The sequence below is a fragment of the Alligator sinensis genome, unplaced genomic scaffold (assembly GCF_000455745.1).
Source record: "Alligator sinensis unplaced genomic scaffold, ASM45574v1 scaffold832_1, whole genome shotgun sequence".
NCBI classification, from domain to species: domain Eukaryota; kingdom Metazoa; phylum Chordata; order Crocodylia; family Alligatoridae; genus Alligator; species Alligator sinensis.
The window spans coordinates 596,375-609,238 of record NW_005842057.1 but is presented as its reverse complement, the minus strand read 5'-3'; the positions used below and the strand labels follow the sequence as shown (position 1 = coordinate 609,238).

The window sequence follows — 12,864 nt, the reverse complement described above, 5'->3', positions numbered from 1 at the left end:
AAGAAAAACTGGGGGTTTTGCTACAATTTCATAGATTTTATAGACATTAGGGTCTGGAAGAGACCTCATAAGATCGAGTCCAGCCCCTCTGCCATAGGCAGGAAGTCAGCTGGGGTCAAATGAACCCAGCAAGCTAAACATCCAAACATCGTTTGAATGAGTCCAGAGTAGGTGCTTGCACCACTATTCCAGACCCTGGATACATGGACTGCAAGAAGATTTTTCTTATGTCCAGTCTAAATTGGCCTTCCAGGACTTTGTTGCCATTAGACCTTCTTGCTGTTAGACCTTGTTATCCCTTGGCGATCCCTGGTGAACAACTGTTCTCCCAGGTGCTGATGCACCCCACTTACATACTTGTAGGCTGCCACCAAGTCCCCCCTGAGCCTTCTCTTCTCCAGGGTGAAGAGTCCTATGTTTCTCAGCCTCTCCTCATAAAGCTTGCCCTCTTGGCCTTTGATCATATGGGTGGCTCTCCTTTGGACTCTCTCTGTACTGTTTGGGTCCAACCCCAGAGCCAGTTCCCCAGCCATTCAGACCATGAGATGGTCAAGGCCACAGCTCCCCAGCTTCACCATGAGGACATTATGGGAGACTAAGTCAAAATTTTCTTGAAATCTAGATATATGACATCAACCTCGTCTCTCTTGTCCAGGCAATGCATTACCTGGTCATAGGAGGAGACAAGGTTGGTCAGGCAAGACCTGCCAGTAACAAAGCCATGTTGGCTGGCACTCAGAGAGTTGCCTTCCATTAGTCTGTTGCTGATGGATCCCATGATGATTTTCTCCAAGATCTTTCCAGGGATGGACGTCAGACTAATTGGCCTGTAATTTCCTGGATCTTCCTTCCTTCCTTCCTTGAAGATTGGGACCACGAAGATTGGGAAGATGCATTTCCTTGGGGAGAAATGGCATAAAGGCCTGTAAGGTGGCAATTGCTATCAGGATAGTGGTGATTCTCCCAGTAGAAATCTAACACCTGTATGTGGTCTCAGACTGATCTATGGAATATACAAGAAAAAAAACCATCCGCTTTGAGAAATTCCAGACATTACAGGGATTGACTCCCCACTCTCCTAAATGAGTGATACTTAGTATTTCCTTACCTAGTACGTATGTACGTACTTACTCAGTACGTACTTACCCAGATTTGGCCCAGTAGTTTCGCTATACGCAAAATAAGGCTAAGTATCCTTATCTAATAATTATCTGGAATTATTAGACAATATAGGGCGAGATGATATTTTTTGCAAGTTAACCCAGTAAATGTTTTTCTTATCAATTTTCTAATCTCTGATGTGTAATATTCAGGGATAGCAGAAAAGTGTTCTCATATTTATCATTAAGATAAATCTAAGTCCTGACAGTACATGGTAGGAATTACCCAAAAAATGTGTTTTGTAGTTAAAAACAAAAATTAACTCAGTGTTTTATAGCTTTTCCATAAGTAAAACAATGAAGTATCTCTGCAAAAAGTTCACATTTTCAATCAAGAAGAGATAAGAATTTGTTTTTCCCCCAATGAGAAGTTTCCAATCTAATTATGATAAGACAGACTCTTGCCATCTCAGTGCTACAAAAAAAATACAGAAAACCTTTAAATATGAGTAAACCAAAGGCCCAATCAAATTCTTGGCCATTACAATACTAAGTAATCTTTATGATCTATTCATAAAAAAAATTACATCTGCTTTTTACACAATTCCTCAGAACACAGGACAGAGTGGGTTGGCCCTTTTCTTGAATACTTTTCAATAATATTATCAGAATGAGTGTTTCAAATAGAATTAAGTGAATTGTTCTCAGTCCTATCACTTTATTCTGTATTCTTAAAATTCTTTAAAATCTGAAAAGAAAAACCATATAGATGCTGAGTTTCCTAAAAATTAGTGCCAATAGGCTTTAACAGGAAAAGGTTATATACATCTTTCACCATTTAAGCTTTAATTTTTATCTATCCAGTTGAAAGCAATCTCTGGTTTCTCTTGAGAAACTTTACTAAACTCAAAAGCTAGGGACAGAATTTACACATAAACTGGTTTAAATGGTTAGAAATTGGTTTAAACCTTTAACAGAACATAAGTTCTGTGAACATAAACCAGTTTTCAAAATGACTGAGATAAACCTGGTTGAATATAGTATCAGACTTAAATGACTGAGCTCAAACCGGTTTATGCAACTACTGTCCCAGATCCCTTCCTGGTTTAACTTAAACCAGAGACCCCCAGCATCCCAGCATGCTCTGCAGCCCTGGGCTTGGCTGTGCTCTCTGATCTAGCAGAGCAGGGCTGACCCACCCCTCTGCTCCCTATCTGGAGCAGAGGCAGGCAGGAGCAGGGGCATGGCCAGATGCCAGCCCCACTAAGGTGAAGGGGGCAGGGAAGAGGTTTATATCTCACTCCCTCCCCTGTCCCACCAGCATAGACCCCAGTGGAGTCTGTCAGGCAAGGGCACAGCAGACCCTGTCAGGCATTTCTCCACTCACTGGTCCAGTGCTGAGCGGGTGGTCAGCCCTGACAGTATCCTCAAGTTAACTGTCCAGGGAGGGGGGTTTAATTCCTGCCTCCCTACCCCGCTGGCTCGGACCCAGGCTGGGGTCCACCTAGCACTCCCTCCTTGACACTGAAGCAGCAGAGGTGGGAGCATGGCCAGACACTGGCCAGCATGCCCCCTGAAGCAGAGGAGACAGGAAGGGGGTTTATTTCCATCTCTGCCCCCTCAGGACCATAGCCGGGGACTACCAGCCCTGACCACCTCTGCCACCATCAATTGCTCCCTCTGTGGGATGAGCAGCAGAATAAGCTCTTTTCCAGTCCCCTTCACTAGATGCTTGAGGGAGGGGGAAAATAACTCCCTTCCCTGCCCCTCGCCTAAGGGGGCCATGCCAGCAGGCTTCTGGCCATGCTCACACCCCTGCTGCTGAAGTGGCAAGGGGACAGGGACTGTGATGGGCGAAGTAGTCCCTCTCATGGTTTCCTGGGGAGTGCAAGCCTTTTCCTGGTGGGGCTGGGGGGAGGAGGCTGTGTTGTAGGGCAGGTAGAGCTGCCACAGACTGCGCAGAATGAGTATAGGTGCTAGGGAGGGTTTGGGGGGCTATGACCACCACTCTAAGTCCGGGTGCCACTGCTCACCCTGCGCAGTCTGCAGCAGCTCTGCTCCCGCCCCAGCTCCTGGCCACAGCACAATCTCCCCCCCCCCCCCCGCCCCCCCCGGCCAGGAAGAGGCTTATGCTTCTGGGAAACCAAAAGAAGGACTACTGCTCCCATCAGGGCTGCTCCTCCGTTGCTGCTCCAGTGGTAGAGGCGGGGGTGTGGCCAGAGGTTTGCTGGCATGACTTGCTTAGGCAAGGGGCAGAGAGGGGAGTTAATTCCCCCCTCCCTCCAGCATCTGGTGAAGGAGACATGGAAGGAGCTTATCCTGATGCTCACCCTGTGCAGGGAGCAATCAACGGTGGTCAGGGCTGGCAGACCCTGGCTGCGGTCCCCCAGGGACAGAGAGGGTGGAGGGAGGAATAAACCCCCCTCCTGCCCTCTCTGCTTCAAGAGGCCATGCTGGCCAGTGTCTGGCTGCACCCCACCCCTGCTGCTGCAGCGGTGAAGGGGGAGCACCAGGCAGACCTGGCTCAGGCCTGTCCAGTGGGACAGGGAGGGGGGCATTAAACTCCCCGGTCAGTTCACTTGAGGCTGCTGCCGGGGCTTGCCATGCCTCCCCCCCCCAGCACAGCTTCCCTGCAGTCAAGGGCTACTCTAGTGTCCCCCAATGCCTGGTCTGAGCCACTGCAGGCATGTACCTGCATGCATTTCCTGAATGTCTATTCACCTGCAAATTGGTTCAATCCAGGCAGGTTAGACTAACCTGCAAAGATTGAATCAATTCAGGCTCTGGTTTTATGAATGTCTGTCCCTAGCCAAAAGAAACAATCCTTTATTTCTTCAAATAACTCTTACCTACATTTGCTAACTATAGATAAAGTGCTTCTTGCATATCTCCAACACCTGATTTATAGTTAGAAGTGAAATTCTAACATTCTGTAATGTAAACAGCATGTGCATAAGAGCAGGAGGAAACTGGGGGCAGTCCACAGAACTATGCTGACTGTTAATTTGGACTATAAGTACCAGAAACCCCCAGGGGTTAAGTGCGGGGCTGGGCAAGGGAAAAAGGAATAAGAAGCTTGAGGCTGTAGGAAGGGGAAGAAGGGCATCCTGCATGTGGAACCTGGTCAGCCCAACACAGAGGAGTGCACAGTGGCTTGAGCTGGAGGTCTCACTGGCTTAGTCAGCCAGGACTGTGAACTGAAGGAGCTGGACTCAGACTTAGGGACAGCTGCAGACTGCTGTTTGAGTGCTCTAGGGATTAAAGGCTTGTCTGGGGACACCTCCAGAGGTGTGGGGGGAAAATTAAGGTCCTGAGTATATGTTACCATAGTGTTAATATCTCTTTACCTGTTCCCTCCTTTTGGCCTGTTGACTTGTGACCCAAACCCCTATGATCTTCTACATAAAAGTTGGATTCCCCTCCCCCCCCCCCTTTACTTTTTGTGCCAGTTTCTGGGGATGGCACAATTCCTTTTATAACTGCTGCTCCTGGGCTATGAGGGCTTAAGCAGAGAGGGGTGGGGTCACTCTAAACCCAGAAAACCCAGATTCAGGGAGCTGAATTGAGTTACCCACCCCCACAAGTTGCTTGGAGGGCTAGCAGGAAGGGAAGTAGAAGAGAGGAGCTGCTACATGAGGGCCATTTTGCCCAGAGCCAGCACAGTTAGAGCATGGGAGAGGTCTTGCTCCCTGCTATACTCCCAGAACCACTGAAAGAGGCCCCAGGGAGATTGTGGAGGAGCCTGATCTGAGAGCAGGTGGAGAAGGATTGACTTCCCCACACAGGAGACCCCAGTAGAGAGAGGAATTGATTGGTGCTACAGAGTCAGCATGTCTACACATGCACTTGACTGCGCAGTTATTAATATGCAGTTATTTGTAGTTGATAAAGTACTAAATGATTGTGCACTTTAGCAAGTACTAAATAACTGCGCATTAACAGTTGGTAATGCGCAGTCCTAGCACTGCACGGGTCATTTCTGACCCTTCCGTACAGTAGCAACAATCTACTTTGATCCTGTACTTATGGTTTTCTTGGTCACAGTTGTGCCCGCCAATGCTACTTCACTGTAGCGATGAAATACATTGCCATAGCTCGTCACTACGGTGGCATAACACCTCGTGTAGATGTGCCTAGTAATTCATACTTAAAAGGCTGCAGAAGGTAGTGAAGTCAGAGTGATTGTGAAGTGGTGAAAGTCCTCGTGCCATCTGGAAGAGGTTGGGTGGTACACAAGGTGGAGATTCTCATCCCACAGGGTCCTTATGAGACTGTTGGAGTTGGGGTTTTAAGTTGCACCTTTGAAAGGGGTAATTTTGTCGTCAGATTTCCATGCAGGGTTCCATGGGTTATAACAGATGTATTCTAATGCCCATGGCTGTAAATAAATTCAACTTGTTTGTACCCTCTTGTTAAACCTTGGTACTGGTGGGGACACTGAACCACCTCTGCCGCACCCCTTTGCAGGAGGGTTACACTTTTTATAATCCTCCCATTCCTGTCCCAGCTGTAATACATTACTCTTTATCACCAAAAGCCAAGCTAAAATAGTTAGGTACAGACTAAGGCTAATTAATGTTTGTTAAATACAAAATTTATTGTTTACTGTTACCAATATTTATACTTTGGTAACCCCTATGAGCACTCATTCCAAATCAGGGTTCATTTTGTTAGGCGCTGTACACACACATCTCTTCCCTGAGAGCTTGCCATTTATAAATTATGTTTAAACATAAAATTAAACCATACTTTAACTTCAGAGCAGTATTCCTAGTTTCTCAACAGGATACTATATTGTTGGCTCTACATCTCAAAAGTCTAATTATTCAAACAAACATATTCTCTATTTCTAAGTACAGTCAAGACTCAGTCCTCAAAACTGTTGGATCCATTCTCATACTGTCAGAGTGAATTCTCTATCCCTGTAGGACCTATCTTTTAAATATAGGTACCTAAACTGCCAATAAAGATTGTTTATCAAACCTCCATGACTGAATCTGCACTACTGAAGGAAACGGGATTACTTCTAATGCCTTGTATTAATGTAGAACCTAAGATCTTAAGTCATGAACCAAGGCCCTAGTGTGCTAGGAGCTGTACACAAGCATACACTGCATTCAGATTATATAAAACGGGCAGTGCAACATATTTCGGATCCTGGATATGATGTAACACTATAGGTAGAAAATCTCTCTCAGATCTCTCTCTCAATGTTTTCAACATATTCAGGTTACAATGTGAGTGCATATGAAAATGATCTTTTCAAGAACACCACAGAGGAAATAAGAAATGCATACTGCTCCTATTTGCAACATTGACTCTCAAACAGTGAACTTGTTTAGCGTCATGTAGGCATGTGGATTTCTATGAAGTTTTCACAGCTCATAGCCTCATGAACAGTTTATGTGGATGCAACTTTTCATGTATTGGAAATAAAATATCAGGAATAGGGATTGTGATGAAACACTTATTTTCTGTGACTATAAGCAGTTTTTATGTAATGCAAACGTTATAGTGGTATACTGCTTAATCCTTAAAGCAAGTGACAAAACACTTGATGAAGAGATTGCAGGTTTGAGATGACCACACAGAATCACATGTACATGACATGACATTATGTTTTACGTACTTGTTTATGGTTTGAAATTCATATTGAACTAGTTTTAGCCAAAAACTGAGGAGACTATAGCAAATGGGAACAGAAAATAAAGTTTAGGGCAGTACATTTGTGCAGCAAACGCATCCATCCTAACATGCAAAACAGCCACAATGAGAAATGTACAAAGCAGGGGCTGCACATCTTTGCTGTTGCTGCTCATCCTTTCTTTTTCCCCTGCTGCTGAATTCAGGGAGTAGTGGAAGAACAAACAACAGAAGGACCTGGAGCTGCTTGCAATCAGCCTTGGAGCTACCAGCAGAAACTCCATTAACATGCCAGTGAGCTCTGAGAGAGCTCAAAGGGAGGTGCGACCATGCTGCACATCCCATCTGGATCCATCCCCCCCAATCAGGAGACTCAACTTTCAAATGCAGACAAGAGAGGCTGTGATACAGTAGAACTAGAAGACTTCTGAAACTGCCAAACAGATTGATCAAGACATGTTAGTTTGCGTTTGTAAAAGTTGTTATCTTAATCTAATTAATCTAGGTAGGATATTATACAAAGCGGAAGTGTGGCATCTCACAAAACGTGGTCAGCAGTAACAGTGTGCCATCTCAAAAAACGGGGGCAGCGGGAACGTGGGGGTGAGAGAACAGAAATGGGGCAGCCGCAAGACCCTTGCAAAGGGAACAGTAAAAACTGTTATTTCTTTACCACAAACTGTTGTATATGAGTTTCTGTATGTAATAAAGAGTTGTTTCTACATTACAAATCTCAAGATACTACAATATTGACTAGCTTTGCTATTGCTAAACTGTACCCAGTGGTGACTAGATACAATGAAATTCAGACAGAATTAAAAGAATAAAACCTTTTAAATATGAAAGAAACATAACTTACCACTTCTTCATGGGTAGCATTTTCTACATTTATGCCATTAACCTGAAAGTGAACACAGAATGGAATCATTTAATAAAATTAATAGTAAAATTGTACATGAAACAAATGTGTGTATAAAATAAATAAACCATTTACTGACCTGTATTATTGCATCTCCTATAAATAACATTCCTGTTTGGTCAGCTGCAGGGTTACAAAAGCAGAACATGTTAATTGAAAGATTTAAAATAATGACATATTCCACTCCAGTAATTTTTTTAGCATGCTGTTTGTAATAGTCATTTGAAATTGCTTCTTTTGTGAAAATGCCAGCAGCATAGCAATCAGTAATCATCCAGTAATGCTAACTAGATTGGTACCAATTTTAAGCAAATTAAGAGAGTTACTTTCTAGGCACAAAGGACTTATTAAATATGGAACACAAATGCCATTTCTCGCTAATGAAGGATTTCATTAAATTATGTGGAAAGTGTGATTCACATTTTTCATTAGTCTTGCTCAGACAGTAAAATAGGAATCCTAGAAGCTAGTTAGCAACTTTCCCCCCCTGAAAACAAATTTACAGGGACTGCTATAATTAGAGAAGTTGTGTTTAGAATTTAATAGAATTATTTAACAAGAAGTTTGAGTTTGCTGTACTCAGGAAACTAAAACAATTATTTCAACCAGAAACATACATATTCTCATATAGCCCACCTTCATACAAATAAAACTATTAACTATACATGTAACATATGCATGCAATGCCAACAATTACTTTTGGTGTCATACACCTCATGCAAATAGATATTCAGTGGGATTTCAGGGAGTTTATTACCTCACAGATGGTGACAAATTATTCACTTACTTGAAACCCCAGTTAAAATGGGTAAAGCCCTGATCCTTAAATATGAATAATCTTTCATTTTAACACATACATAAATGTTTGCAGAATGAGGACCTAAGTTTTTTAAGAGTTTAAAAAAATGCAGAGATGACAATATTTTGAGAGTGTGAGCTGGATGGAAGGGCTTAACAACATGGCATTATCACTGCTCATGCAATAGTGCATTTGAAAATATGGAAAACAAGGCTTTAGTTCAAACACAGTTCAGTTTATGAAGTTGTTGGAATTATATCAGGGATGAATCTGACACACTACTATTGGATAAAGTAGGTATTTTATTAATTAAACTTACTTGATTTTCTTATTAGTATTTGGGCAGTTTTCCATATGTATGTTAGTCATCTTTAAATGGCATGCTGTAGACTGGAGTGGACCAAGCTGCTGCATGCATAGCACAAGTGCCATGGGCAACTGCTGTGTGTGGCACACAAATCCCAGCTGCTCAGTAAACTGAGGTGCTGAAATGGAAGAAGGGGGACTCAAGCCTTCAGGTGAGCAGAGTGGAGTGGGGGGGAGCAGGATGCTGCTGCTACAGCAGGTGTCAGGTATGACAACCAACCCCAGGTTAACCCTGGCCATAAGAACATAAGAATTGTTATTTACTGGGTCTAACCATAGGTCCTTCTTGCCCACTATCCTGTCACACAGGGAGACAGAGTGGATGCTGAAAGGGAGAATTAATTGGGTATGCCTAGGGTTTTTTCCCCATTGTTCCTCTCTCACTTGCAGACTCCAGCATTTAAGGTCTCAGAAGTTCTAGTTCAGAGGCTATATCCCTAACTCCCATGCTCAAGAGCTTCTGATGCCCCTTTCCTCCAAAAAATTGTCCAATCCTCTTTTGAATCTGGCTAAACTGTCAGCTTCCACAGCATTTGGTGGCAAGGAGTAACGTAATTACACGGTGTGTGAAAAAGAACTTGCTTTAGTTAGTTTTAAACTTACAGCCTACTAGCTTCATTTTGTGACCACTAGTTCTTGTATTGTGACTGAGTAAATAATAAATTCCTATTTACTTTTCCTTCACCATTTAGTATTTTGTAAACCCCACTCAAGCATCTCTTTTCTAAACTGAGTAGGCCTGTCCTCTTTAGTCTTTCCTCATATGGAAGTCTCATCCATACTACGAATCATCCTTGTTGCCCTTCTCTGTACCTCCCCTAGTTCTTCTATATCCTTCCTGAGGTGTGGGGAACAGAACTGGGCACAGTATTCAAGGTGTGGGCACACCACAGATTTATAAAGGGGCATACTGCTACTTTCTGTTTTGTTTGCAATTCTCTTCTTTATAATCCCTAATATTTTGTTTGCCTTTTTGATGGATGCTGAGCACTGAGCCTGATCATCCAAAGGCCCAACTGACTCCCTAATAGGTCTTTGGCTTTTAATGTACTTAAATAATTGTTTAATGTTACCTTTTGTGTTTGTAGCAAGTTTCTCTTCTAATTTTCCCTTAGTTTGTTTTATTACAGTTTTACCTTTGATTTGTGTCCTTTTTATTTTCCTCATTAGAATTTGATTTCCACTTTTTGAAAGAAGCCTTTTTTTTCTGCTTTTTGCCTTGGTAACTCTGGCATTAAACCATGCTGACTTTCTTTTGGTCCACCTTCCATTTGTTTTTAATTTCCAGTACGCATTTGCTGTGTCTTCAATATGGTGTTCTTAAGTAGTTCCCATGTTGCTTGCAAGTTCCTTACCTCTTTAGCCCCCCCCTCCCTCACCCTCTTTAACTTCTGTATAACCAGCTTTCTTATTTGGGTGTAGTCTTCTGTTTCCATGGAAGCCAAACCCTATTGCATTGTGGGCACTGTTGTTAAGCAGCTCAGTTATACTTACCCTTTGCACAAAATCCTGTGCACTGCTTAGAACTAAGTGAAGAATGGCCTTTTCTTTTGTAGGTTCCAGAACTAAGTGCTCCAGGAAACAGTCTTTTATAACATAAAAAAAATTGGTCTCTGCATCCCAGCCTGATGTTAGATTGACCCAGCAGCCCTGCAGATGCCACCAAATTCAGGGCTTTAGATCCTCACTCACCAAATGAGGCTATAATGCTTGTGGGGCTAGGGATGAGTTAACCTGGCCCTTGGTGGTGCCGCCTTATTCACAGCTGCTCTGCTCTGTGCAGCCAGAAGCTCAAGCCTCCTGTCCTCCATTCCACTGCCCAAGGAACAAGCTCTATCAAATAAGCCTCTGGGGGGCAGGGGTCAAAGCAGCACTCATGAAGGAGGTGGGACTTAATTTATGGTCTAGATTATGGGGATGTAGAATAAATGTTTTGAGTTTAAAACATAGTCATCACAATTGCAATCTCTTGTATATAACAAATGAACCTCTGTCTTTCAAATAGAATTATAGCAAATAAATCAGAGATGAAAAGAAGTAGAGTCATACTAACTCATGTCAAGCTCCACACTGGTTTGGCTAGATTGCTACCTGGACCTGTATTTAACATGGTTTTGATATTTCTACACTACATTTCTATATACCACAATAGAAATTCACTTTGTGCCTCAGGCTATATCCAGTCCATAGGGCTCCTTGCAGGCCAGATCCAGCTGGGAACATGCAACTCCAGCTCCCACCTAGAGACATGGTGATGGTGGCAGTGGCAGTGTAAGTGGCAGCAGCTACACCTCTGACCTGGGGCATGTGATGGTAGGTCTAACACCTGCTACATTCCCCCATGTAGAAACTGGAAATGCCACCACCATGAACCTCTTGCCATAGCCACAGCTGCAACTCCAGCTCTAGTAAGGGACTGGCAACTGGGGTGATAGGGCCATGGCAGTGGCAACAGGCAAAGTGACTGAGGGCAACCAGGGTTCTGTTAGCCCTAACTTTCCCTCTTTCTGATGACCACCAGGTCTGCCAGGCCCAAGAGCCCCAGATTCTGCAGCGGGCCACATCCCCAACAATGTCTCCTAACTTCCGGTGGCCTGCCAGTAGTGCAGCAGACCGGACAGAGTAGCTCTGTGTCCCAGATCTTACCCATAGGCTGCATTTAACACCTCTGTACTATAGCATATTCCAATATCCACTCTGTAGGCAAGGTACGTCTCCCTTGGTATAGGTATGATGTTCACATGATGTATCTGGAATTCAATCTAAATCAAAGATTTCATTTTTTCTTATTTAAGTTCTGGAATTTAATATTTTGAGTCTGGTTCAAATCAACCAGAGCTCAGGACTACCTTCCTGCAAAAGTATTCTCCGTACTGGAGCAGAGAGTCATATCCCCCCCGGCTGTTTCCCTGGATTGTTTATATACTTTACATTAGACAGTTAAAAACAAAACAAAAATATAAATATAAATAGGCATCAGAACCCAGAGCCCAGGGCACCCCCATCTCAAAGGAGTCCACAAGCATTGGGTTACAAAGCCACACTTCAAAAGTGGAGGCTGATTACAATCTGGCCCTTTAGTGAAAAGGGTTCCAGTCCTCATTACTGTGAAAAAATCTTAAATGTGAACTAAATCTTAGAAGGCTTTAGTAATGAGAATGTAATCACTACTGCCTTTTTTAAATGTTCCCTTTTAGAAATGGCTCAAAATGTGCATATATTCATACCCATAGCTTTACCAGTAAACCACCTGCCACTTAAACCTTACCATTGATTCTAATGTACATCACTATTTCTTTAAGCAATTATAGCAACTGTTATACTGTTAACTATTTCAGGGGGTAAGCTGGAGAAGCAGATGGAGTAAAGGCTAGAAGAGGGAATAAAGGTTGTTTCAGGGAATGAAGATTGGAGGGAAGACCCCCAAAAGAGGGAACAATGGTAGAAAAGGGTATATAGAAGAGCAGAAATAGCAGGGGCCAGAAAAATCAGTATAAAAAAAAAATCTATGGAGTGACTGTTGATAAAACAAGGCAAGTAGCAATAATAAATAATGGTTTAGTTACTTACTATATATAGAGAGAGTACACTTGATAATTTTTGTACATTTCAGGAAAAAATGTACAAACATTTGACATTTTGACATTTTGTGGTGGTACCCATTCAAAAAGCATACTAGCCTAATCTATAAAAAACAGAAATAACCCTGAGAGCATAGGCCTGTAACCCAGAATTCTCCCCTTTCATTATTGCTTAATAATACACTAGAAAGCTTGAGAGAGAAAGGATTTATAAACACCTAGGGCACTTGTCCACGTAATCAGCATTTACCTGATAAAAATGTTCCTGGTTTAATTTTCCTTTCTTAGTTTATGATGACTAATTCAGTAACATGGACATGATTTAACACATAATGGCTTACTATGCTATAACTAGTAAAATGCACTCGGGGGCACATCATAACATTTTTACCCTCCTGCCCTTTCAGTACTACTTTACTGCCAGGTGGCATTTTAGGACAAGATTTGATATTTTGG

The 12,864-nt window shown here is 42.8% G+C and overlaps 1 protein-coding gene across 1 annotated transcript in view; it reads right to left on the bottom strand.

Annotated features, from left to right (window-relative positions):
* The window catches only part of SNTG2 (syntrophin gamma 2), a 462,462-nt gene that overhangs the window by 266,961 nt on the left and 182,637 nt on the right, over positions 1-12,864 (bottom strand). Inside the window, exons 7-8 of the mRNA XM_025203382.1 lie at positions 7,742-7,785; positions 7,603-7,644 (exon numbers count right to left, since the gene is read on the bottom strand). Of these exons, the coding sequence (XP_025059167.1) occupies positions 7,603-7,644; positions 7,742-7,785 (86 nt within the window). The remainder of the gene's footprint in view (positions 1-7,602; positions 7,645-7,741; positions 7,786-12,864) is intronic.